This window comes from Netta rufina, assembly GCF_964035555.1.
Source record: "Netta rufina genome assembly, chromosome: 2".
Taxonomy (NCBI): domain Eukaryota; kingdom Metazoa; phylum Chordata; class Aves; order Anseriformes; family Anatidae; genus Netta; species Netta rufina.
In genome coordinates this window covers 58548457-58574896 of record NC_140124.1, presented here as the reverse complement: position 1 = coordinate 58574896, position 26440 = coordinate 58548457, and the positions used below count along the sequence as shown (strand labels likewise).

General features: G+C 42.8%; 1 protein-coding gene across 2 annotated transcripts in view; it reads right to left on the bottom strand.

Moving 5' to 3' along the window:
- Window positions 1-26440, bottom strand: part of GLI3 (GLI family zinc finger 3) — a gene marked incomplete at both ends in the record, with an annotated part of 191625 nt that overhangs the window by 78406 nt on the left and 86779 nt on the right. For both annotated transcript variants that reach the window (XM_084306660.1, XM_084306661.1), the window contains one exon: window positions 15495-15600. In XM_084306660.1, coding sequence (XP_084162786.1) covers window positions 15495-15600 — 106 coding nt within the window. The remainder of the gene's footprint in view (window positions 1-15494; window positions 15601-26440) is intronic.

The following is a 26440-nucleotide window of genomic DNA, read 5'->3' as shown; positions in this document are numbered from 1 at the left end:
TCTGCTACCTGCAATACTTCATAAATAACCTGACCATCAGTTTGTGGACTCACTCAAGAGATGTTTATACCATAAAAAAGAGTGTATATTCACTCAACTATTTAATATTTTTAACATTTTGTTTACATAAGGTCAAGCTGTAACACTGATGACTTTCATCCCAAATTAACATCTGTACAGTAAGCAACTGCTGCTTCAGATGCCACTGAGCATATTCATTTCTTCATTGCACAAGTGCTGGTTTGGAGTCTTTTCGTGTGTTCCTAAGAAGTGTATGCAGATACTATGTTTTTTATTTATTTCAAAATGCACATAAAACCCTGTACTGTCTTCTCAATGTCTCTCCAAGTCAAGCTTGGGCTTCATATTCTTACTCTCACATAGCGATAATCTCAACGTTAACCTGCTTTCACACACATTAAGACTCACTAGAGTTCATTTGCCAAAACATATTGGCTGTGAGGTCTTTGTCGAGCTCCTTGTATTTGCACAGTGCTCACTCCACAGAGTGCTGACCCTGCACAGAGCTGTTGGACATTACAGCAATGCAAACAATCAATAAAAGTAATGCTTGCCAGGTTTGGCCAGCTGGGATTTCCATTGCTTGCTTCTGGTAGAGCCCTACCAAGGAATTGTCTTACCTCACGCAGCTCGCACTGACTTCTGTGAACCATAAATAGAATAAGATCCTGTATCTACACAGCACAGCCTCAGTGTTGGTACGTTTTTCCTCCCCCATCTTCAGCTGGTTCCAAGTCTAATGACTCGTGGCCACTAATACACCAAGGATAACTATCAAAGCTACATTTGATGCACAACTTTTGACTGAAAATATGTAACAGACTCACATTCCAAGCAAATGTTATTCAAATAAGCTCAGAAAATGTGTTGCTTAGACGAGAGACTGCCATGGACCTCCCATAAACCACTCATTTTTCATGCGGTAGCTCAAAGTGCAACAGGAAAGTCTAAAAGGTCTACAGCATGCTAATTAATTATCTGTTGTTATTAATAACAGATCGGACAGTGAAATTACCAACTGCATTCCTACCGCAAACTTCCATGCTCTGCGATTCGCTCTTGATGCTCTAGAGGTGGTCTCATTTGCTATTCAACTTTTAGCTTCCTCCTGGTTACAGGCAGGGCCTGCCATCTCTTGAAGTGTTTAACCACAGAGGCACCATCACAGGAGCATGCGGGCATATATATAAATCCTGCCTGCGTTCCGCTACCCCTTTCTTCTTTCCCTTTCCCCTTCCTCTCCTCCCGCAAAACAGCAGGTCAAAGGAGTGTCAGAAGCTTTCTCACACTTAATGCTGTTAAGTCAGCTAATTGAATAAACATTTGTTTAACATTTGCTCCTATTTCACTAATGCACTGTGAGAATGAGAAGAATTTTATTCCCCCTCTCCCCCATCCTCCCCCTTCCTCAGGAGTGCCACTAGCTGTTATCGCAGTGACTAATGTGCTGTATGTGGCCATTATAGTCTTCAACTCTGAAATTACACCCAGGATGAGCGATAGGCTCTGCCTGTATGCTGATTGGAGTTGGATGATGATTGATTAGAAGAAAGTCGGACTACGTAGCCATGCAAAAAGAACTGCAGTAAGCCACAAGCTTAAACACTGCAGAGCATTTCACCAGTGGCTTCAGAGCTATTAGATGTTTTCACATTAACAACATTTCTCACATCCAGGTTTGTGCATTTTATCTTTATTCTTTCAAATCCTGAAATTGCTTGGATAAGAGGGTTTTATATATATATTTATACGCATTTCTGAGAGTAGCCTGAACTTTTAGGGGAAATTGAAGAGGCTTTGTGTCAAGTACAGCTAAATCCAGCCTTTCTATATCAAACCCCTGCTAGAAAATTACTGTGCAGATGATAAGGCTGAAAGATATAATAAAAAGTGACTCTACTCAATTTACACTGCAATATTGGTATGACTGAATATTTTTCATTCAGGTGACTGATAAAATCACTAAACTGTATTGCAGATAAATAAAGGAGGCTTCTGTCAAGAATAAACACCATTAATCATGAAGTCTCACCCTCTGAGTGGCTGTGCTATGCAACTGCACAAATGCACCATCACAAGTGGCATGTGACCCAGTGCCTCTTTTCTTTCCCCGCTTCCCTGGTGAGGCTGTCTTCTTAGGAAACTTTTCTTTTTTTAGTCTATTTACAACATTTTTAAGTCCAGGAATATCTTTTCCATTCAAGTTTACAGGCAATTGCAACTGAAATCTAAATTTCAGTGACGATACGTTCAGCTAAAAATTGGTCCTGTGAGACAAAGTGAACCAGCGCAGACTGTGGCTGCATGGCTGTAAATCCAGCCTTATAGTGAGAAGTCTGCGTTTAAACTGGTGAAGATGAGATCTTCGTAACTCCAAAGGTGAAACAAATGGGGGAATTTTATCAGCTCCCCCAAAGCCTCTTCTCCTTTTCTCCCCAAATCACATTTTCTTACAGCTGCATTAGATTCGCTGTTTCCAACTAGGTGCCAAATATCTTTTGAAGATTCAAAGACAAAATTTCTCAGCATCACAAATCTGACTGAACAGAACTGATGGGTTTCCTTTCCAAGAGGGACTTCCCAGCTAAAACTGGACATGTGCTGAAAGAGACTGACTGTTACCCAGCAAAAGCACAGTCATATGAAAAGAAAACCAGACAACTTAGGTAACCTTTTTGTAACCTGTTTTAGAGCAAGTGATGATTCAATAGTGGCCATGTTATTAAGCTGGAATGAAGCAGTGCCCTACGCACTAATGAGGTTAAAAAATGTAGTTAGGTCTTCATGTTAAAGGCACTTAGCAAGCAGTTTGCTTGGCAAAGACCAACTCTGTGCTGGAGCAGAGGACTAATCACACAGGCAGGAATCAAATCGACTGGAAGAATTAGGAGACTTGCGGCCCCGAGGAATGTAATTCATGCAGAAAAGCAGTTGTCAGAGCGAGGCCAGGGAACTGTGTGGGAAGAAAGCAAAATAAACAGCTCAACAAAGAAAACAAAGACGCTCAAATAGTGGCTTTTCTAATGCTTGAGTACACTGAAACTTCAGTGGGTGCGCATGACAAAAACCTCATCAAAGAAGACCTCTATCCAAGCAAATACACCGGTGAATGGCGCAGTGGTTCAAAAACACTCAGAAAATGCCTGAAGGTCTTTTACAAAATATCCTTGAAGTTGTTATGTACAGAGGAGAAGGCGCAGATACGTACATGCATGCGTGACTGGGGAAAGAACATCCAAACGGTAGGGAGCTAAGAAGAGAGCTGAAATGCTTTCTGCAACTCCTCCTCATTCATCTTTTGGCTGTTCACAGATGGGACCAGGACGCAGCCAGCACGCAAACACTGCTCCTACCCATGTGCACCGATACCCTCTGAGGAAAGACTTCATTGCTCCTTGGGATCCACTCTGACAGTCTGAAGACCAGATTCCTGTACCCGCCAGGGGATCGCTTGACCAGAAAGAAGAGGGCGAGCCTGGTGTCAGCCTCACCAACGCTCCTGTGGTATGCTTGGGAAGTTTCTCTTGCCATGGGTGGGATTGGTGACAATAAAATTAGACTTTGAAATCAACTGATACTTCAATTTCACAAGTACTCTGCTCTCTTAAAAACATCATTTCCAACTAATGGGTTATTACTCCCCTAATTTAGTGTTTTGAAATTTTTAGAGAACTAAGCTTTTAGAGTACTTACAAGTACCTCTCTCCTCATTTATTTCCTTTGCTGCCATAAGCCCTCTCTGCCCAGCACTTGAGAATGTCACGCTTACTATTGTTTCAGCAAATTTGTGCTTCTCTTCTTCCCTTAACTCCTTCCGCTAAGACAGCAGAAAGCAGACATTCTTCAGCCCCTTAAAATACCTGAAAAGCCTCTCACATTACCTCATATGAACACCCCCCTCAAAGTCTGTTTTGTGATGCAAGAAACATTCTTTTTCCAAACTATAAACAAATAAAGCAAAGCAAACCCCTCAGCTTTCGTTTCATGCTCCTATTTTAAGTCATGTCCACAACATCACAAAAATGAGATTTGGGGAAGAGAAAGGAAGAAAACTTTCCTTCAATTCTAATTATACATGCTGAAATCAGATCTCAACTGCTTAAAACAAAAGCAAGCTGACAACAATAAAATACACATTTGGTGACCAGAAGTCTGTCATATTGCACTTGCTACCAACATTTGCTTGTGAAGGGAACATTTGACAAATTCTAACTTTAAAGGACTACAACCTTAACAGAAACAGTGATGCAAAGGTTCAGCATTAATCATTCCTGTTGAGGTGTGGCAGGATTTGCTTCTCGTTTCTGTACTAACATTACCAGACAGCCCAAAATTGATATTCACAAGGATTGGCGACTACTACTGAACGTAGAGCGCACCAGCTAGAATTTCTCACCTAACAGTACCACCTGCAGCAAAAATAATTACATGGATGTACAGAAATTACTGTCTGCATAAAATACAGAGGGCAATTTCAGACATGACTTATCCCACTCCACATCAATCCATGGCAGCTAATTTGGACAAGGCGGGGGGGGGGAGTCATTTTGAGAGCATTACTCTTTATTGCTAATTCAGTGGCAGTACCACGTGCACGTATATGCTGCACCGAGGACTGGAAGTCAAGGAGTCACTGAAAACACAGCTGCTTCTCAGCTCTCTGTGAGCATCGCTTATCAGGAAACCAGGGGACAGCATTCTCTCTGCCTCCGAGCACCACCACAAACACCAGACAAGCAAAAGATCAGCACCAACATCCACAAGGGCAGCAGAATGCACAGCTCTGTGAAGCACGATGTATAGCAAAGGTGAATGCTGAAAAATCTGAGTTATGAGGGGGAAGAAAGAAATTCTGCCAACAGTTGCTTCCTGTATTTTCCACTCCAGTACCAAAGGTCCAGCTGTGGGGACTGGCTGGGGTGGAACCAAATCAGAGTGGGAAAACACTCAGTTCTCATGTCGGGCTAAGAAGTTTTCCCTTACATGGGCCAGTTTCTTTATTTGATCTTGCAGGCATTGAAAGCCATTGTGATGCTACATAATCTGCACTACAAGTCGGTTCTCACCAATGTTGAATGTATAATGACTGGAATACCATAGCCATCAGAAGAAGCAAGGGACAAAGACTTCACACTGCAGTTCTTGCTTTATTTGTGTGCAGAACTGGAGTTTAAAAACCATTCCTTGAGCCAAGCTGTATCTTTTAACAACCTCAAAAACCCCAAATGGGTGGGAGCACCACTTCTACCGGGGCTATAGGGGGAAAATATGTGAAAAACAAGCATTAAGTAAGTATAAAGCAAATGAATGTTTTGGCAGTAGTAGTAGAAGTAGTAAGTTCAGGTTTGAAGTCTTTGACATACATGCAGTATCTAAGTGCTGGAATCATTATTAATTCCCTAAACACAACAGCTAGCAATGGCTGCAGATGAAAAGCCCAAAAAGAACAAACTGGCCAATGTGGGACACAGCTGCACCAGCAGGACAACCTACACATTTGCTACCTCTGCACCTTCACAATTCAATCTAATGATCGGATATTAGAAACATAGTTCCTAGAAAAGCCTGATGTCCACGGAAGGAGTACAGCAAACCAAGGCAGAGACCAGCTATGCAAGCTTTCCTGGTACTGTCTTGATGATGTACACTGATAGTGATCTTCCACCGTGAAGATGAGAACACCTGATTGCTCCTGGTCATACAGCTCCTGCCCTCCCCACCGAATCTGTCTACACTGTTGTTAAATGGGGCTATTTGTGTTGGTGGCCTCTATAAACTGGACTAGACCATCAATCTTTTCTTACACAGGCCAGAGAAAAAGCCATGATAAATCTAGGCTGAATTTCAGCAGGTGATGCGGGACGGAAAGATGTGTATCTTTAAAGAGATAGCCACTTAAATCTGATATGTTTAGAAATTCTCTCTCATGTGAAATACTCCCTAATTTTCTGTTGATCCTTAACACCAGTGGTCACAGCACCCTATAAATAATGCTTTCAAGAGAAGACAGGTCAGTTCATTCCTTGAGAAGAAACGTATTCCTGGCTCATTTCTTCAGGACGTTTTGCCTCTGTGTCTAACCTTTGCGGGGTCTCCAGAAACTCACCAACATCCTTACAAAGCCAACTATAAATGCAGCCATAACCTACTGCAGGATCAGACCTACAGCTTCAATGCTTGAAGGGCCTACGCAACATATCCTTGCCTAGTTTTTAATAGCAAGTACATAGGCCCCAGCTTCAATGAAAAGCATCTTCTAAACGAAAGCCCCAAGTCCTCCTTTGGTCATGTAAACCATCCTAAGAGCAAAAATCAAACTGCATTGGCAGTTTTCTTTGAATCACTTCCTCTATTAATCGATAAAATCAGTCACAAACGTTGGCCCAGTCTACCCTGAGGCACGCAGACAAAATACCCATTGAGCACATTCCTACGGGTAGAATTAAGGTCCTTTTTTTTTCATTTATGCATCATATAATACAGAATATGCAAGGGGTAGCTAGTTTAGTCTCTTACATCTGAGAAGCACAATCAACAACAGCTTTCTGTTGTTGTTCTGTTTTCTGTTACAAATATCCAAACAAATATGGACACATACATGCATATAAATAATAAACTGGGTTGAGTGAAGGGTGGCAGAAGCAAGGTGGTATTTAATTTCTGCCTTGTCTTTTTTTTTCTGAAAAATTCAGAACTAAATTCAATCCATACTCCAAGATTATAGGCCATGATGCCTTTGTAGGGGGAGGAGAGAACCCAAGTTGGGTAAGGACTGTGTGAGAGTACGATGAAGATGCTCTGTGCTCCTACGCTGCAGACATACTCAATGCTCACATTTCTTCCAGTTTATACCTACTCTCACTTTAGGGGCTTCCAATTCATAACACAGAAATCTCACCACTACACTTAAAAAAAAAAAAAAAAAGAAAGCAAAAAAAGAGAAAGAAAGAAAGAAAGAAAGAACGCTAAGACTGTAACATTTCAGTTCTCTTTGAAGCAAGATTTAACATGAGTGGAAGAATTGTACAGAAAAAAAAGGAGTCTGTCACAGTCCAGTACCTCACAGGCCACTGCAACAAGTTTGACAGCAGCCTCTATAGAGTTGGCTTGCTTCTGGTTCACTGCACGTGAATACCACAGTCAATATCTGCTCACTCGACTAATACTGCTGACTACAGCACAAAGAACACAGGAATTTTGTCCAAGAAACCACAGGCTCGGAGCCTCTGAATGTGCACTGTATTTAGAGCTTGCATTCTTTGCAGCTGATAACAGAATGAGATAATATAAATTTCGAGTAGCAAAAACTCTGGTATTGCAGCTATTCTGTGCATTTTTTGGTTAAATGATAAATTAAGACAATGACCCACTGATTTGCATCCTCTGTGGTTTTGTGCATGAATATTTTTCCTACTTGTTTTGTCATGTTTTCCCTCTAATTTTCCGTCTTTCTCAGACTCTGAAAAGATCCTTCCACAAGTTTTAACTGTAAAAATAAAAAATAACTCAGGCCGAGTCCACGATAATAAACCCAAGAAAAGACACTCATCCTATTATATGAAGAGGGTGTACGCACATGCACACAAATGTGCACACTTGTACATATACACGCACCCAGGGAGCATCCCAAATGCTCGAAGCCATGCCTAGTTATTTCTCAGTCTACAGCAAAATGTTACACGCGAAAAGGTGTCCTGAGGCATGACTTTGGTGGCCATTCATTTTGCTTCCATCAGCTCTTAATTTATGCTGGTTTGAAAGCCTGCCTTAGGGAACCACTTCTCACTGGCAGCCGGGAATTCGTCTAAGTGTTGTTAACAGCCCAGATGGGGTAAAACAGCTAAGTGGCACTGCTGTCCAGTGGCAATACAGACCTTAATGCTGGTAACTAGAAGCTGTTTCTCTTCAGCACCATAATCCATGCAAACCACTCTAAGAATCCCTTTCAACTGGATTCAGGTCCCCCCAGATGAACCTGTGCCAACCAGCCTTCCAGGTGTACTTAACACAGCAACCACCGAAGGATCTCCCCTCTCTTTCCTCCCTTTACATCGTGCCAGGATCTGTCCTGCAAGCTGTTGTTGCTACTGAGTGACTGTATCATGAATGGTGGTCAGCCAGCAGCCCACTGGTGAAGGCATGCCTTTCTCATACATCTGGGGACTGCTGTTTCTCTAGCATCTTTGGCTCTCTGTCAAGCACGAAAGAATACAAGGTGAATCCCACTTGTGCATGTGGCTTTATAGGGTGGCTGTCAGGGCACCAGACAGCCTCTGAGAGCTTGTGATAACAGCAGGAAAAGGCATGGAGAAAGAAAAAGACAAGGTTTATGTCTTATGTTTATGTCTTATGTTTATGTTTATGTCTTTATGTCTTTTGTTGTTGTCATTTTTTTCTTAACACAAGAGATGAATAGAAATTTGGGGGAAAGTTTCTACAAAATAATTTTTAACAAAACAAATCATTGCATTTTACAAGGTCTAGATTTTCCTTCTACATTAAAAGCCTCACCAAAATTTTCCTCGTGTTTCAATTGCTATAACTTCCCCAGCCATCCTGAAATCAAGCTCACTGTGTAAGAACAAAGACTCTCTGTTAAAGCAATATTTATCTGCCGCTATTGTTTCTCCTTTATAAATCTGTAGTTCCTTGGCATTACAATTAGCTACTCCAGAGAAAATGATTATGTCACAAAGTATTATCCGCAACAGAAACAGATGAATGATGTGAACCAAATTTAATCTGGTGCAGTTAGAGGCAATTCTGTTGGCTTTCATGTAAATGTGCTCGCTAAAAATGGGGATGATTTTTAGCAATGAATCCTCATTTGATCTACAATTTATTTGCCAGCATAAAAGATCTTTTAAATAAGATACTATTTTCTCAATACTGTCTGTTTTTTCTAGAAGGACGGAAAGCCAGGAGAAATGTAAAGACTTCAACGGAATGTGCAGAAACTTTAGACTAGAGCTTACCTAACCAAATCAATGTAAAAGAATTTATGTAAAACAGCTACATTCAAAGATATTTCCCTGTTTTAATGCACACACATTTTTTTAATTCCAGCTTTTAGAATCACAAATGTTAACAGTAGCAGCCACCAATTTTTTTCCACCCTTCAGTATATGCCACCAAACAAAGAATCATGTGTTTTCCAAACTTTGCGCAGTTTCAGATACTTTTTAAAAACACGGTCTGCTTCTGAAGCTGCTCTGCAAGCGTGCTTGCAAAGGAGAATTTATGATCTGAAAGTCTTACGGTAAATATTACTAAACAAGTAGTACCAGCTGAACAGAACACTGATTCACTATTTTAAATGATGCAACACTACATACTGCATGAGAGAGCACAATTGTGGCCTAGACTCAGGCCTCCTCTTCCCCGATTTGTAAAACGTCTGGCACTGAATGAAAACTCCTGATGATTACACGTGGGCATCCAACCCTGCTATTTTACTTCTACTAATTACCATCAGCACACCGCTCTGTCACCAAGAGGCATGTGTGTTGCCTACAGAGCCTGTGACGTGCATATCCATGGCATAAACTAAAATCAAATAAGCTTACCAAGACACTGGACCACAGTGCTTCCTTCTCAAATGCTTGCTGTAACAACGTCCTTTGATATTAACTGCTTAAGTTGGTGCTGCACCTTTCCCTCTTCCAGGGACAGGTTTCTTGGGGTGCTTCCTATTCAAGATTTCTCCCTGCTTACAGAAAATGCTTTCACGGATGATTTTGTAAAGATTATAACTACTGTCATCTTTTCATGTCCTAAGATCTTCATTCAGCCTTTATTCTTCAATGGCTACAGGCTAAACAATAAAACTTCTTCCAAGTCTTAAAGTAATTAAAGCCAATTCAGCCAGTGATGTTTTTCACACTGGCTGGGGCTCTCCTTCCCACTGTAAGAGAGTCAATGAATCCTCCGACAAACTGAGAAGCTCCTGGTCAAGTTTCTGGCTTAGAGGTACACTGAGATAAAGTGGCAGGTAGAAGATTTAGGAGGTTAAAACACTAAGATTTTTAAAAGAAGTAAGAGTTTAGGAAAGAAAGTATAAGGTTAAAATCAAAATATCTGTGATAAGGTTAGGAAAATGTCCTATGAACCGTATAGCAAGCAGTTTCTCTCAACATCAAGGACAATTTGCGAGGCCAACGCTTTGCTCTTTTCATATTTGGACATTCCCCATTTTACTGCAAAATCAGGGGGTGATGAAAGCTAAGTGCCTGGGCCTGACTTTTCTTTCTTTTTCACCCTTGTGTAACTGATGTCTGTAAAAATTAGATATGAAATAACATATCCAGGATCAGACTCTCTTTTTATGAACTTGAAGCTGACTGCAAACAGAACACATGCTTTGTTTTAGTGCCGGTGCATTCACGCAGTTCAAAATATCTGTTCAAGGGATTACTGCTAGGCACATGCATAATTATCTGCATGTGCGTAATTTCGGAGCTTGTGACTGCCAAACTTGGATCCCGGCAAGCCTCAATCAGCAACTAGAAAAAAGGAGCCTGGAGTACTGCTGATTCAAGGAAGTTACAAGACAGCAGCTTTAACTTGCAGCTTCCTCCTGGCCGTGATTGTGCGGTAACATCGGCTCACTTTCATTTGGATTTCCTTGCTCACGCTCCCTTACTCACAGCCCAGGGCTAACAGAAAATGGGATGGCAAGAGAAAGAGAGATGAAGACTAAGTGGATGAACGTTTGGGAACACGCACGGTTCCTGCGGTATGTTCAGCCCTGAAACTTTAACTTCGTACTAGCCTCCTACAACATGCCCATTAACCACCCTGAGGACATGCACAGGCACTCTGGAGCCATTCCAGACATTGCCACTTTGCAATCGTCCCCTGCCTCACCTCTGTGGGCCAGACTTTCTTCACAGCCACAAGTGGTACCTGGCAATACTACCTCAGGTCTCCGTAAAGGCTGTCCAACCCAACTCTGTAATAAGCAGATCAGGAGAAACCTGTTAACACAGCGCCCTAAAGATGTGGGGATGAGTGACCACAGACACTAATTTCTTAAAGCACTGCAGTTAAATCTGTGAGTAAAAGTTAGTCTTTGCCTTTGGAGCTTTCTCCTTCTAATTAACGAAACTCTCATCCTGGCTAAGCCGAATTTTTAAAATTGTGGCACTATAAAGCTATTTACATTTGTGTTGTCATACAAAATAGTCGAGATGCTGTTGTTCTGCTCTGCTCGCTGCTAACGACTCATTCCAACAAAGACATCAGATGACTAAGAGCTAGCTAACAGCAAATTTATGACTTGGCTCCTAAGGAGTAAAAAATAAAAACAAAAAAAATAGCATGCTCAAAGTATTAATTTATGTTCAAATACCCTCAGCAGCAGCATGATTTTGAATCACTGGACACTACTTGGAGAAGGGGTCTCTCTCTATTGGATGGCCTGGCAAATGTCAAGGACTAAAAATGAGCTTAGCTTCAGTTTCTGCTTTAGTACCTGACTTCAGAAATCAATTCTGAAAATTAAGAAAGAGCTAGACAAAAGCAACAACAAAGGAAACCAAAACAAGCAGTGGGATTATTTTAAAGCCATGCTTCTTTTGGTATGTTTTAATCATATGATATTTAACAAGTAATTTATCTTGCTAGTTCAATGAAAAGTAGTAAAACTGAATTACAGTTTACTGGAAATATCTTGAAAAATAAGATTCATGCCTTGAATTTGAAAAAAAAAATAAAAATAATAGGAAAACACATGCTCTGGATCCAATTACAGTGTTCATATGTTGCTGCTAAAGAACAACTGAAGTTTCATACGTCTTCCCTGAAGTATAAACCGAGGATGTACTGTGGAAATTCCAGGATAACTAAGCAGTCCTAACAAACAGGTTTTGGTAACACAAAGTGACATATTTCAGTACATATTCATAAGGGTTGGGGGTTATTATTGGTCTGTAATTGCAGTTGTTCTAACACCTAATAAGCCATGGTTGGAAAAACAAAGGCAGGTTAATTTGTGATTTCCTCTACTCATTCAGAGGCAAATTAAGTGTCAAACAGCTAATACAGAACATATTTCATTTTATGAGATTTTAATTTAATTCTGCACCATATCGTTGATGCCTTAATGTAGGGTGGTTTATCTAAGAAGAAGAGCAATTTATAAACCTCTTTCAATTGAAATCTTTAATGATAGGATACGATAGCATAATTACAGCAATGCCTGCTAGTCCTAGTATACATAAGCATCTGTCAGCAATTCCATCATAAACATAAACCCCTGCTTTAGGGGTTTATAACCCAGTTATAAAATTTGGCTCCAGGGTGAAATCTGGGATATAGTTTTGCCCATCAGCAATTAAACTACAAAAATCATACATATAAATATGAGTGTATCTTTAGAGCTGGACGTAAATAAGAGACCTGTAACACCTTAAAAATTCCTCCACTTGTTTTTTTTTTTGTTTGTTTTTTGTTTGGTTTTTTTTTTTTGATTTGGCCACTGTTCAAAACTATGCGTATATGTTGTAGATATCATGTGGTCAAGGCCCCCTCCACATTTTTTCTGCACTTGTATTATTCCTAACTAATTTCACTAAGGCTTGACAGGTTCTGGAACACATTTCTAGGAGCTTGGATAATTGGAATTATTCCAATTCTTTTGCTTTTTTATTTTTATATTTTTTATTTTTCCACATCTGAAGGTGCTATGAAGCCAAGGAGAAAAACCACTCATGCAATGAAGTCATTGATGAAACTGTGGGTAAACATATCCTCACTGTTGCTCTAGCCATTTTCTCTCAGAATTCTCAAATAATTTCTCATATCTGCTTCTCTTGTACATTTCTTCTTCCTTCCTTCCTCCCTTCCTCCCTCCCTCCCTCCCTCCCTCCCTTCCTTCCTTCCTTCCTTCCTTCCTTCCTTTCTTCCTTCCTTCCTTTCTTCCTTCCTTCCTTCCTTCCTTCTTTTCTTCCTCCCTCCCTCCCTCCCTCCTTCCCTCCCTCCTCTCTTCCCTTTCTTTTTCTTTCCTTCATTCCTTCCATCCTTTCCTTCCTTCCTTTCTTTCTACGGCATTAGGACTACAGTGCAAACAATTGTTCCAAAAGATCCCAAATCTAACACTCCTAAGTGATACTTCCATCAGGGTCTGTAAAACTCACAAGAAAACTGTTGGCGTCTGTCACATACAAACATTAAAACATATTCCTGAAACCTGCTAAAGCATGAGAAACCTTAGAACCTACAAAGAAGCTCTTGGAGTCCAACACACTTTTTTTTTTTCTTTTAAAGTTGCGTAATTGTGAATTTACATTTAATTACACTGACCATAATGGCCCAGGGGTCTATTAGAACCCATCATTTTAACTGTGACACAAACTAAATGAGCAGAAGAATTGACAGGAGTTTATGGAAAAATAAATGGCCAATATCAAGGAAACTTTCAGCGTAGAGCTTGGGCCAATATCAGAGCATGTTTCCAAAGCGACTGCCTGCAGCCATACGGCACAGCATTAAGATCTCCTGGTCTCTTACAAGCCTCTGCAGGGCCCAGCTGAGTCAGGGCTCCCAGGCAGGGCCGACGGGGTACCGGGGCGCGGGGCGTGTGTGACTCACTGCTCTGATCCCTGCAACCGAGCGTGGCGCCAGAGGGGAGCACCACCGAACTCCAAAGGAGGCAACGTCTTTAGGAGCTCTTATGGGAACCCTGGCACTCTGTCAGTATAGATGCTACTCCCCATTTCCCATCGTCACCCAAAGCAGCAGATGCGAGGTACCCACGCAAAAGCCCCTGCCCAAGGGGACATCATGGGGTCAGACAGGATCCCATACAGCACGGGATCAGGAGCCTCGGTGGAGGCTCACAGCTGGTGCCCAGATTTTGGAAGAAGTCCCTCTGCTAATGTGAGTTAAAACACATCAGTGATCCACTTTGGATCCAATTCACCAACTGACCAGGCTCAGGCCTGCTGCCCTTGCTCTGGCAAGCCATGGAACCGATACCCTTGTTTGCAACAACACAGGAATTGCTTCCTAGGGCTTCCTACCATGGTCTTGCTCACATTGAAGACAAATTTCTCATTAGCTTCAGAAGGAGCAGGACCCTTTCCTGAGCTCCCAGCCACAGGTTATTTCCTTCTGCTTTGAAAACAGTGGAAAAAAGTGCCAAGAAACATCTAGTCAAAATGTTCATATACACTGCAAAATCTGGGATGACCGTAATGACTTTGTATGAGCCTGCCTCCTGCAGTTTACAATGTTTTTAGCAGCAAATTTAAATGTGTTTTTGAGTATACTTTATAACGTGTTTGACATCGGTGGAGATACTGATGCATCAGAGGAACTCAGGAATAAATCACAAGTTTCTGCACTCTCCCCTTCTATAAATACCCACTTTTCCTCTAATGCCCAAGAAGACTGCAACACAGATTTATTACTTACCTCCAGGCAAATCTGCTCTAAAATTACAATTCAGTAATAGAAGACTGATCCAAAAAAACAGTTAGTAAAATATTGTGTGTGTACTTGGGCATGTAGTTAGGATTGTTAATATCAATTAATTCTGCTCACAGAGGAGGACTTGTTTTAAAACAACTTCATTTTTCTTCTGCATATATGTAATTACACAGCTGTAACTAATAGCCATAGCAAAGCAATCTGCCATCTAAACAACTCACATTATTCTTCAAAGTATTACTTGTGCTTTTCTTCTTTTATTTTCTCAGTATGAGAGGTGATTAGTAGATATGATTAAATGTATATATCAAGCCTTTTAGCAAAGTACTAAGCCTTGCTTTTCAGCTTCATTTTTAATGGTATATAGCAGATTTTTGGACACAACTGTTTTATTCTGCAACGCTGATATCTGTCTCCACATATAGAATAAGATAATATTTATTTCTACAGGATTTCACCACTACCACCCTTTTCTAATGCATGTTATCACTGGTATTCATTTCTTTTATCTTTGTGTAAACCATGTGCTCTATCACATTTGCCATTTTGTTTGGGTGACATTCCCATCAATCAACCGATTGCCTGTGCGTGCACACAACAGGGACTATGAAAATTTACCAAAAATTTCATTATGCTTCATAGCATTCACTGAAAAAGAACCTTTGGCACAAGAGGGAATTTTAGCTATGAAGAATCCCAAGCCCTATCCAGACAAAATACACGTTTTGCCTGGCTGTATTTCACAGGGTTCGGCACTTTTTAATTTGGTATTTATAGAACAACAGCACACAGAATAAATGTCAGCAAAATATATAGGTAACACTTGCCAGCCACCTACCAGAACAGGAATTCCTCAGGCACCAGCCTGGTTTTGCTTTATAAACAGACACCCTCTATGCTTTCTAAACGTAAATTTCTCTCTTCGGCTACACTGGCAAAGTGCTCCAGGTGCACGGTTTTAAGCATGGCAAAGATCCATGTACTTGCCCATTCTTCAAGGTAGCCCAGTCAGCTGAAGCAGAGGGGAAATACTGAATACTCACACATGCAGAGGAGGAATGGGAGATGGTTCGTAATGGTAGCGTCCCTCATGATGTCTCGCATCAATTGGCACAGGAGGGTGGAATGCTGGAAAGAGGTGAGGCGGATCTGAAAAAAACAAGCGAGGTTCCCATATCTGAGTATCTCCAGTGACTCTTTAGAAACAGCATTGATCAAAACGGAAAAGATAGTTAAAACGTGTGCCAACAGCTCTAAAACTTACAGGTCGAATTCTGCTTTCCTGCTGCAGTCAGACAGGTCTGTCTGAATGTTTGGCCCACTGTATTTGCACAAGTATCTACTTACTAATTTCAGTACTCTCTTTTTATAGCTTAAATGGAAAGGGACATAAAGAAATCTTTAATAAATAATTATGTGCCCATATGTGAAGTGTCAGATCAAAAGGACCATCAAGCCTTTCATAAGCATTCCTGATTTATTTATTTTTTATTAAAACAAGAAAATATATCCCAGGAAGAAAAGGGAAGGCAGAGAACACAATACAATAAAAATGTATACCCTCAGAGATGTGCACAGTCCTACAACGGAAAGAAAAACTGAAGCAGCCTGCTGAGAAACGACAATCTGGAGTGAATCAGACAGTGAAGTTAAGAGGGAAATGCAACGGAGCAACGCCGTACCGGAGATGCTTAACTGCATCGCACGGACAGACAGACACATCACGAGGAATCTGCCTAAGGACAAGGGGTTTGTTACATGCACCACTCTTAAAAAGGATGAGTGCTTGCTTTGTCCCTGTGGCTGCAGACCCGGAGATCCTCAGCTGCCGTACACCCCTGCCCCGTTCCCTCCAAGGACGGGGCTCGCAGCTGCCACGAATCCGCTCCCTACTGCTTCCAGAGAGCCCCAGCGACCAGGCTGACAAAAGGGGGAATGCGCCTGGGCCGCCCCTGCTCGCCCCCACCTCCCGCTGGGGCTCTTGTCAAGGGGCCGAGCACAAGCCCACCCCACGTCTCCCCACCACGCCTGCGGCAGGATTGCCTCGCTGCTGAGGACGAGCTCCTCTGCCACCAGCGTGTATGGAGGCTGCGGGTCAGCCCGTGCCATCCCCGGCTGCATCCCAAGTGCATGAAACTCAAACAGCTCCCCGAGAAGTGCTGAGCCTCTCCAGCAGCACAGAGCAAACAGATCCTGCCCAATTATTACCTGATTGCCACTTGGGATGAGGTCATGTGTTTATCCGATACTAAAAGCTGACAAGTACAGACGTTAGGTCATGTCATGGATTTACTAAAATGCTTCTAGAAAGAAAAAATCTTTAATTATGCACTCAGTGTAAAACCAAGCCTGCTTCAGTTTTGCCTGCTGACTCTTACGGTATCTTCTCTTCATATGTGCTGCCCTTCCTATTCATCAAAATGTAATCCTTTTCTTAGATTATGTTATCTATGGAAACAGTTGCCTCACGCCAACTAGTGATGGTAAAAAATAAAATTAAAAAAAAAGGATTTTTCCCTTGGCATTTGTCTAAAGTTGGTTTGATTTGTTATTGTTTTGAAGAGGGAAGGAAAAACTAGAGTAACAAAAATCATGGCCCTCAGGGAAGAAACACAGGAGATGAAGGGAAAATCACGTACGTTGTGAGGAAATATTTCCAGTATTTCAGGGAAGTTTGGAAACATTTGAAATTGCCTGCCCAGTTTCAGGGCTTGTTTTTGTGAAACATCAGCTAGCATGCAATCAGCCACAGCACATTTCTGCCACGCACTGACTCAGGGCTTAGCACCAGAAATGAAAAATAATTGTGGCTTACTAATGGGAGCCGGGAACCCGACCTCATGGCAGCTTTCAGTCCAGTTCTGCTACACAAACTGGACTTCAGCGGGAGGAGCAGCGCGTCAGGGATAACCGGAGCGCCCGGCGAGCACAGAGCTGTCGTCTGAATGAAGGATGCTTGCTTCCACCTCACGAAATGCATTCTTCGCCAGCCAGCAATGTGTACACGGGAAAAGGGGAACAAGAGATGTGTTTGAGTGTACCTCCCTGCTCCATCTCAGGCAGGACGGGTCCCAGCCGGCCAAGGCTGCCCCACGCTGAGCACCTACCCCCGAGATATGCAGGGAAAGGCCATTTAACCCTCCAGAGGGCCAGCGCTGGAGCTGAACGCGATCATCTATCATCCCCTATCTGGGGAAGGGAGAATGCACTTTAAACGACTCAAAAATGGTATTCCCCTCTGCGAGGCCAGTGCCTCGCAGAGCACCAACAAGTTGTATTGAACACATGGGACATAAATCTCCAGGAACACCTTTCCGAGTCCTCTCACATTAAGATCCTTTGTATATCTTGGTTGCATCTTGTTTGCAGTTTCCATCTGGGAAGCAGCCGTACTCCATCACGGCACAGGGAGCTGTCTCCATCGGCCCTGCACCGACCGAGCAGAGCTGCATATCAAAACCCAACATAATTATCCATCTCACCGTTTATTATTTACACATGAGCAATACAGCTGGGGAACATCATAACTCAAGTGTATGTGTAATAAGTTACTACACTGTAGCCATCTCCTGTTGCAACCCTTAAGAAAAACCACATGATGACTTTTCCAAAGTCAGGCTAAAACTGCTGGAGCAGAATAAAGTGCCACTAAACCCGGCTACCTCCTATTTATCATATAATTTCCTGACTGATGGTTCCGCAAACCAGCTGCTAAGTGCTGTGTACTCTACTGTCAGCAAACTAACGCGCTAAATGGGAGACAGGGAGAATAATGTGCACAACCAGTGGAGTCAGTTTTATGGAGGGAATTCAGATCCTGCCATGTTTCTGTAAGCCCTCCGCACAGAGGCAAGCAGGGAATACTACAAGCTTGGAAAGGCCAAAACCACTCCATTTTTAAGAGCACTGAATATTTACATGGAAAGCCTCTTGCATCAGAGACCTGCAAACACACCCATCATCTAGGGCTTCGCTTGGAGTTCACCTGAAACTCCATAAGAATGCAATTGCTTGACAGGCATTTACATGGAAATATGTATTAAGAAGTTTGCAAAGCACTAATACAAGCCCCAGCCAGCTTCCCATTAAATTTTTCATATGCCACACAGCAAACTGCTTCATTAAGGGCACCACCACTGGAATACTACGAGCACATCCTGGCACTACTGTTTGTGCAGTAGCTGAGCAAAGAGCAAGTCAGACTTCTCACAGGTTGGAATTGAAACCGCACCTACCCAAATCTTTGCTGATCAGGGTACTCTACCTGTTTAGAAAACCAGGGGCAACTCAGTGCAAAAGCCAGGGCACCTGCTCTGACTACAAAGACGTTTACATGTTTCCCATTTAAAGCTGGAGGAGCAAAGCTCTCACACTTAACAAATAGGAACCTTCCTATCCTGCTAAGGAAATTATTTATTGCCATTTGCAATTTCTTAAAAATTCTGGCTGAGATGCAGACTAGCACAGCATCTGCCAGGCAGCTTTCTTATAGACATCCAAAGGCAACTATGAATTCCTGGACAAATCCTGCAAGAAACCCTTACATCCTTGCAGAGACTCCCTGACGTAAGCATGCAGCACAGGAGGCAGGACGGACAGATGCTGCCTGTGTATTTGGAGCCCTCGGCTCCCATTCAGCAGAAGTATCCAATTCTGTGTTTAACTCTCACTATTTTCAAGAGCTCTTAAGGACATGCCAAGGTACTGGAAATACACTTAAACACATTCCTCGCATATAGCTGAACGTGGTATCTGTTGCCTTCTCCTGAATTCTCTGCTGCCTGCTCCTGCAGGCTTCCTTCAGACGCTCTTCGGTCTCCTACACAGTGAACAGAGCCTCTTTAAAACAAAATGGGAGATACAACTGTCTGAAATGCTGCAAACCAATCCATTTTAACGTGGCAAGACTTTCTGGGAAATATGTCAATTTATGCTGACTTTTTGTTGTGCAAAACGTGCCTTTTTACTTCTTCTTCAAGAATCTTTCTTACCTCCTTAAAGAAAGTAAATAGGATCATCTCCCTCAAATTACAATCACTCCTATACAGGAAAGAAAGAAGACATCTCCACTTGTTCTCTGAAAGTCAGCAACCTATGGCTCCTCTGCAGCATCAAGGGAAAGAAACTAGGAAAAATGACGGGTATGTATGTTCCTCGGTGCTGAAGAGTACATCTGAACAGACGTCTGAAGAGATGCAGCAGCCAGCCAGCAGTGACTCAGTGCAAGACCCGGTGGAAGGGCAGATCATTCACACTGGCTCAAAGCACAGAACCATTAAGGTTGGAAAGGACCTCCACGTTCAACAGGTCCAACTGCTGCCTACCACCACTATAACCACTAAACCGTGTCCCTAAGCACCACGTCCAACCTTTCCTTAAACCCACCTAGGGACGGTATGCAACACCCTGGGACAATGCTGAAGAGGTCAGGCTGCCCCAAAGCTCACTGATGTTACAGATAATCTTTCTGTTGATGCCGTAGTCTCTCAAATGAGCCTAATTCAGTTAGGGGATGGCTAAATTTGGGGAGTTGGGCTTTGCTGGCATGGCAAGGCATGTAAAACAGAGTGCCCTCAGCTAACTGGTCCGCTCAAGCACCTTGTGATCCTTGCCAAACCCTTGAGGAGGATGGCTGCTGAAATGACAGACTGCATTTCTCAGCACGTTGAGAAAACATTTACTACTGTAGAAAATGCCTGGATCAGCTTGAACGCATTCAGTGCAGCCCCAACATCTGCACCTGCACTGTGAGATCATGGCACAAGCAAACACAGGATTCAAGCACAGGACAGGAAGCACTGGTTGTGTTTTAGCACATTTGTCATCAGAACGATCAGCTCACCAAATTACATGTCAGAACTAAGCCAGGTGCAAAACTGCATCTGAGATGTAACCTCGTTTGAGGTGAAATCTTCTCCCCACTAGAATTCATTTGGGTTTTGATGCTGAACTCAGTGGTACCAAGATCTCATACCAGATGTAATAGAAACAATACCAAGCAAAATATAGCCTCTCCACTAATGTCTTTTCAATACGCAGAAGAGTTTTGAAGAGTTTGCCAGCAAATTTCTACACTTCCTTTGGTTCATAAGCTGATCACCAGATGGGAGTTTTCTAATATTCAGGTTTGCAGAGTCCCTAGGGGCACCACTGTTTCTTCACGCACATTTGCTTCAACTGATCTGAACTTAATGGGATTGCCAGGTTTTATGGCAAGAATCGGGTGATTTTTTTTTTGCCAAGCTTATTTTGGATTTTTTATTTTTTTTAATTACAGCTTGCATTAGGGCTCAGTAAGAGCATGTCCTGCTGTCTTTGGGGGACTTTTTTAGTTTTCCTTCAACCCAGGGTGAGTTATGCTCTCTACTTATGCTTATACAAAGGCTTTAATCAGGAAGACAAATGACTGAGCCACATCCACACGGTAATGCATGCACTTAACTCCGTGCACTTTGAAGAGTCTCCCCACGGTGACTGGGGTTGCTGCTCCAGCGGTGCTGGTTGCCATCTGAAGCACAGCTTATTTGCAGGCTGATCCACAGATGTGCTACAGCCAGTTATCTCAGGAGGCTTTTCTGCGTCTGGGGGTGCGTGCACACTTCCAGCACAGAGACTGTAGTGTTGACATGAATGGGACTACTTGCTGCCTGACTTTACAGAGAATGAGCTTTTAAGTAGGGGAAAACAAAGAAGAAAAAGCCACGGCAAAACCATAAAGAGACAAATAAATGGGTTAAACTACAAGCGGACAGAGGGAAAAGGAGAGAAATAATTTTTAATTGGTAAGTTCTCTCTAATTTCAGAAACACCACACGTTAATTGTGCTAACATGCAGTAGGTGTACATTTTTCATTGAAAAACACAGTTTTCAATCAGACCCTGTCCCTTCTACGTGTCTGTATTTAATAACAATGAACAGAATTCCCTCCCTATCCTCTGCTTCTGTTTGCTGAACCCATAGATTGATATTAAATACAAACCACAGGAGTTCCAGCCCAAACCTCACAAACCAGAACGCAGCTCCAGCTCTGTGCCTCTTGTTACAGCTGAAAAAATAATGTCTACCTTTGCAAAGCTGAAAATGAAGACTTCAGGGCAACTGGGATCCTTGGCATCCACTTTACCCCTTTTCAGGTTGTAAACTTAAACACCTTGTGGGAACATGTTTTATTGTTTTCAGTAGTTCCACAACAACCATCGTGCCAGACGCTTGAAGGAGGAGCAGTTATCTGTGTGGTGGAAGAAAAGTGGCTGGAAATGATTTCATCAGCTGGCACCAAGAGGTCTTTAATATGCCAAATTTGCTGCAGGTATTGGCTAAAGAGCTGCTGGATTGATTTCAGTTTGAATGCCTTATTATTCCCCCCTGTCACCGCAACTCTGCTGTCTGAGAAGCCGGCCTGTCCTCTGGAATACTAAATAAACTTCCTCAAGTCCATTCAGCTCACTTCAGCGCACCCTTTGCTCAAGAAAACAAAAAAAAAAAAGAAAAAGTAGTAAGAGACAGGCATATAGGGTAAGAAATACGCTACTTCTACAAAACACCCTGAACTCAAGATTCTCACATCCTCTAAAAATATAAATTGTGGTTCATCACAGGCCGGTGACTTAGAAGTGACTGCATCCACTGGGATGGATTCACGGGTAACCAAAGGGCCGTGAGTGCTGCCCTGATCAGGCAGTGGTTGTGTTCCTGCCCAGCTGAGCAGCATGCCCGCAGCACTGCCTGGCAGAAGCGCTGCCCCACAACTCCCCCCTGGGAAAACATTTTTCAGTGAAGGAAAATCAAGACACCCTGACACAGTTTCCCCAAGGACAAACAGCAGATAGGTAGAAATGCAGCAGGAATAGCCCACCTCAATAGCGCCGTCCTCCCAGCAAGCAGCACTGGCTGCTTCAGCCTATAAGCAACCTCAGAAAACCCTCACGAACATTAGCAAGTCGTGTATAGCCAGCATCTGTGCATTGGCCCATGCTTTCAGGAAAAAGACAATGATGAGACATCTTGGCCTCATTACCAAGTTACTTGGAGGGAAAATGTTTCATCTCATGCAGCTGGCTCTGGGTACAGCACAGCTCATCTTTTTCATAACCTCTGGATCCCATGCAGCGTTTCTTAACAAACTTAATAACGTGGTCTCCACAAGAAAATGACAAATTGTCCTCTGCCAGGAAACTGACAAAAGAAATCCCTCCCTCCATTACCTCAAATGGACTCTCCTCAGTGAAAAAATAATTTATCTTCTGCCTTGCAACATGCTTTCTGTTTTGCTGTTGTTCTCCCTAACTTCTTGTGCTACCGCACATCAATGCATCCTCTGCAGCTACACATCAGCCTCACCAGAATTACGGAAAGCAACACAAGCATCCTCGTTTAACTCGACCTCCTCAGGCAGGGAGTTTAATCCTGATGCTCAGGAGTGCTTCCCACCTTTGATTACATGTGTGTACAATGATCATATCCTCAGCATCCTCTCCTCTAAGGGGAACAAATAATTGTATGCAAAACTGCTGTACATACACAAACATTTTTCTATGTCTGTACATTTACACACAAACACTTTTGTACATAGGTACACGTGCATACACATTCCTGTAACATACAATTTCAGTGGTTGAAGGAGGTCTGCAAAGTGGAAACTAAGGAAATGGAAAGATTTTAAAAGAAATAAATCCTGATCTACACGGAAGAGAGCTAAGGAGAAAGCTCACAACTCAAAACTAATCCCAAGCAGAGGTTGAACAGGGGCTCCCTGACCAGTGGGAGTGATGAGCAGCCATACAGCAGCTTGGTTATTATCTGTGGCTCAGCACTGGTCAATGAAAGTGTCTGAGCACCCTGCTGTCAGCCACGTGTATTAACGTAGTGATTACAGATATGTGCAAGATGCAGATGTAAATGTGGCTACGGAGAGGTAACAGAAAGGTAAAGCCTTGAAAAATTCCAGAAACATCCCTGTATGCTGCTGATTTGACGTGGGAGCGAATAAAGAACAGTTGGGTAATTAAACAAGCTTTGGTGACATTTTTAGAAGTTGGTGAAAGAACGCTGGGAGTCAGTGTGAAAACATTACTTGTTTAGGTAACACTTTGGAGATGTGTGCGTTCTTCTGTGTAGCAAAATCAAGCCTAAAAGCTACTTCAAAGGTCAAATCGTGAACAGTTGGGTATCAGAACAGCACGATGCAAATCATTGTGGCTAAACAGCTTCCCAGCAGCTGAGGTTCTGGACCACAGGGTGAAAGACTTGGGAACAGGTTATACTTAGCAGCTTTGATGAGTAATTTATGGCATGATAGGAATTAGAGAGTAAAAAGTATAATTAGATCAATTAGGTCTATTTTTAGATATTAAAAGAATTCAGATTCTATGGGATGCACAATCAGATGAAGTCTCGGCAAGACTTTTTTTTCCCTGCTGTTCAACTTGATTTTTTTTTAAATTCATCCAAATACTCATAATTATTTCGCTTCTTTCTGTACCATCCTAAGCAATTACTCTCCTTCTGCGGTGTTTACACTCTTCAAGCTCTTGCAGATGAGTAGATAGCTATTGCACGTGCTCTCAGGCCACTCAGTAATATACGTTTATTGCATTCTTTAATCTTTATATCCATAATCTAAATTAATCACAGTCACTTGGTTTTGCTCCCTGGGTTCCTTCCAGCTTGGGAGAGCTACATAGTTATCACTCCTGCACTTCAGGGCATCAGGCCTTCATGTAGGCTGACATGACGTTGTTCAGGAGGAAGAAGTCTTAGAATTTTGTGAGCCAAATAACCTATTTCTGCAAATTTCTCTCTCCAGCAGGGGTGTGTGTTTCCACACACATTCCCATGTACCATTATCTTCCATCTTCCCACTGTGCTACAGTACCTTTGTGATGTGGTAGCAACCTATGCCACAATTTCTAGGGGACTGATGGGGAAATCAGCACTGCTCAAGCCAAGTAAAGGCAGAAACTGGCTCCTGCTTGTTACTTCTTGACATTGCTAAACACTTCCGTTGGAGTTGTGTTCTTCGTCCTTGCTCCCTCATGTTCCCCCTCAGCTTCTTCGAGAGTTTCTGCCACGTATTTCATTTTTATGCTGGGTACTTTTTGTTTCAGATCATTACAGAAGATGGAAAGTAAGGCAAGTTCCCTTAATTTGCCATATTGACATCTATCCTAAGCGCTCACTCAGGCTATTTTTGAGAATGTCATATTGTCAATATTCAAGCCAATCTGTGTTAGTTTTTCAAGCCAAGCTTCACAAGGCAAATATTTTTATTGAAAAGGGCCTTAGTCAAATTACGCCCCTTGTCTGTGCCTCAGTCTGGTCACTGTTAGCAAAGATGTCCTTTGTGAAGCTCTCTGACAGTTCAATGAAAAGTGGTAATTAAGAGCTGAAACGAGAGAATTAAACCTACCATGTTCTGTCTACTCATTATTTAATTCCTTAAAAATAATAGTTTAATTGCTCAAAACTGCTCATTCTTTACAAATCTCTTTTGGGTTTTGCTCGTGATTGTTTTAGGTTTGTTTTCCTGTACAGACAACTTCTAATAATTTCCTAATATACAAACAGAGGATGAGACGATTACCAAACAGCTTTAGATATAATTGTCCTTTTTGCTGGATTATTGTGAGGATATTGTCCGCAGACAGCTTTCCTCCCAGTTTCCTTTTCCCCACCATAGGGCTTTTGTCTCCACAACGCATGGCAAGTTCCTCGTGAAGTCGTACCCACAGCTTCACGCTGTGCCGGGTCACATCCATTCACTCACATCTCCTGAGCTCTCCTGCCTGCCCCGTGTCCAGCTCACACACACCTCACTGCTGGGACTGCGTGAGCAGTCTCACCAGGGAGGATGAATGGTACCATTAAAGAGAGAAAAGGGAATGTGGAAGAAGCCAGATGTGAGCAGGCAGAAGCATACAAATATCATAGTAGGCAAAGCGGTCCTCAACATTACCAAAGATCTTTCTACACAGCAAAAGCACACAAGCATGTTCAAACTCCTCACAGCAGTCTCCACCTTTGCATTTTGTGCCTACGGTACTTGCTGCTATAGGGCCCCAGCCCATAACTGAGCTTTTTGGCACTAACATAGATGATTATAGCAACATCGTCTTCTCCTGCCTTAGTCCAGGCTGACTAGAAGCAAAGCTACATTACCTGACTATGGACATCAGTGTTCTTCAGATTGTTTTTTAAGGGACAAGATGAGAAAAAAGTAGAGGTAGGTGGACCACGACCCCACAAATGTGAGAGGAGTGAGAAAGGACTGTTCTGCACTGCCATGCAGTGAGGGAGCACTGCAGAGGAAGTCACTGCTTTTCATTCTCATCCTTACATCCTTAAGGAGAAGCCAAGGATGATATTAGGAGACACCAAGAGCCAGTGGAGGGGAAAGACAGCCAAATGAGGATCAGGCAGACAGCCCGCCATTCCCTGCCACCCTGCCAGCAGCCACGGGAGGCTACGGATTCTGGGCATTTCAATGGCCTCAAGGGAGCGTGGGGAAACTCACAGCAGAGAAATGCAGTAGGGGTCCAAATATGTAGAAACTGCTTCCAGACAAGGAAATTCCTGGACTGCAAGTGACTGGAAGTTGGGAGAGTACTTGGGGGTGCAAGGGGAGGAGAACCACCTGCCCTGTTCCTACAGAAACGCCTGGGCATCTGCTTCTGGTCACTGCTTGGAATGGACGCCAGGCCTCTGGTGTGAGCCAGTTTGGCCTCTCGTGCTCTGTGCAGTCCTGGCCTCAGAGCTAAGACGGCTGCAAAGCCCTTCCCCTTACATTCAGCCAGAGCCTCGCCAAGAGCAGTGCCTGAGCTGTGGGACGCCAGCAGGCTGCTCTGCTGCCTCCTGCGGGGCCTCTGCAGCTCTAAGAGGCACAAGTAGGAAGGCTTCCCAAGCCTGTAAGAGCAAATTTTTTAGTTCCGTGGCTGTGCAGCACACTGCCCAAAACAGGGCTTTGGTCCGCGGCTAACATCAAGCACACGG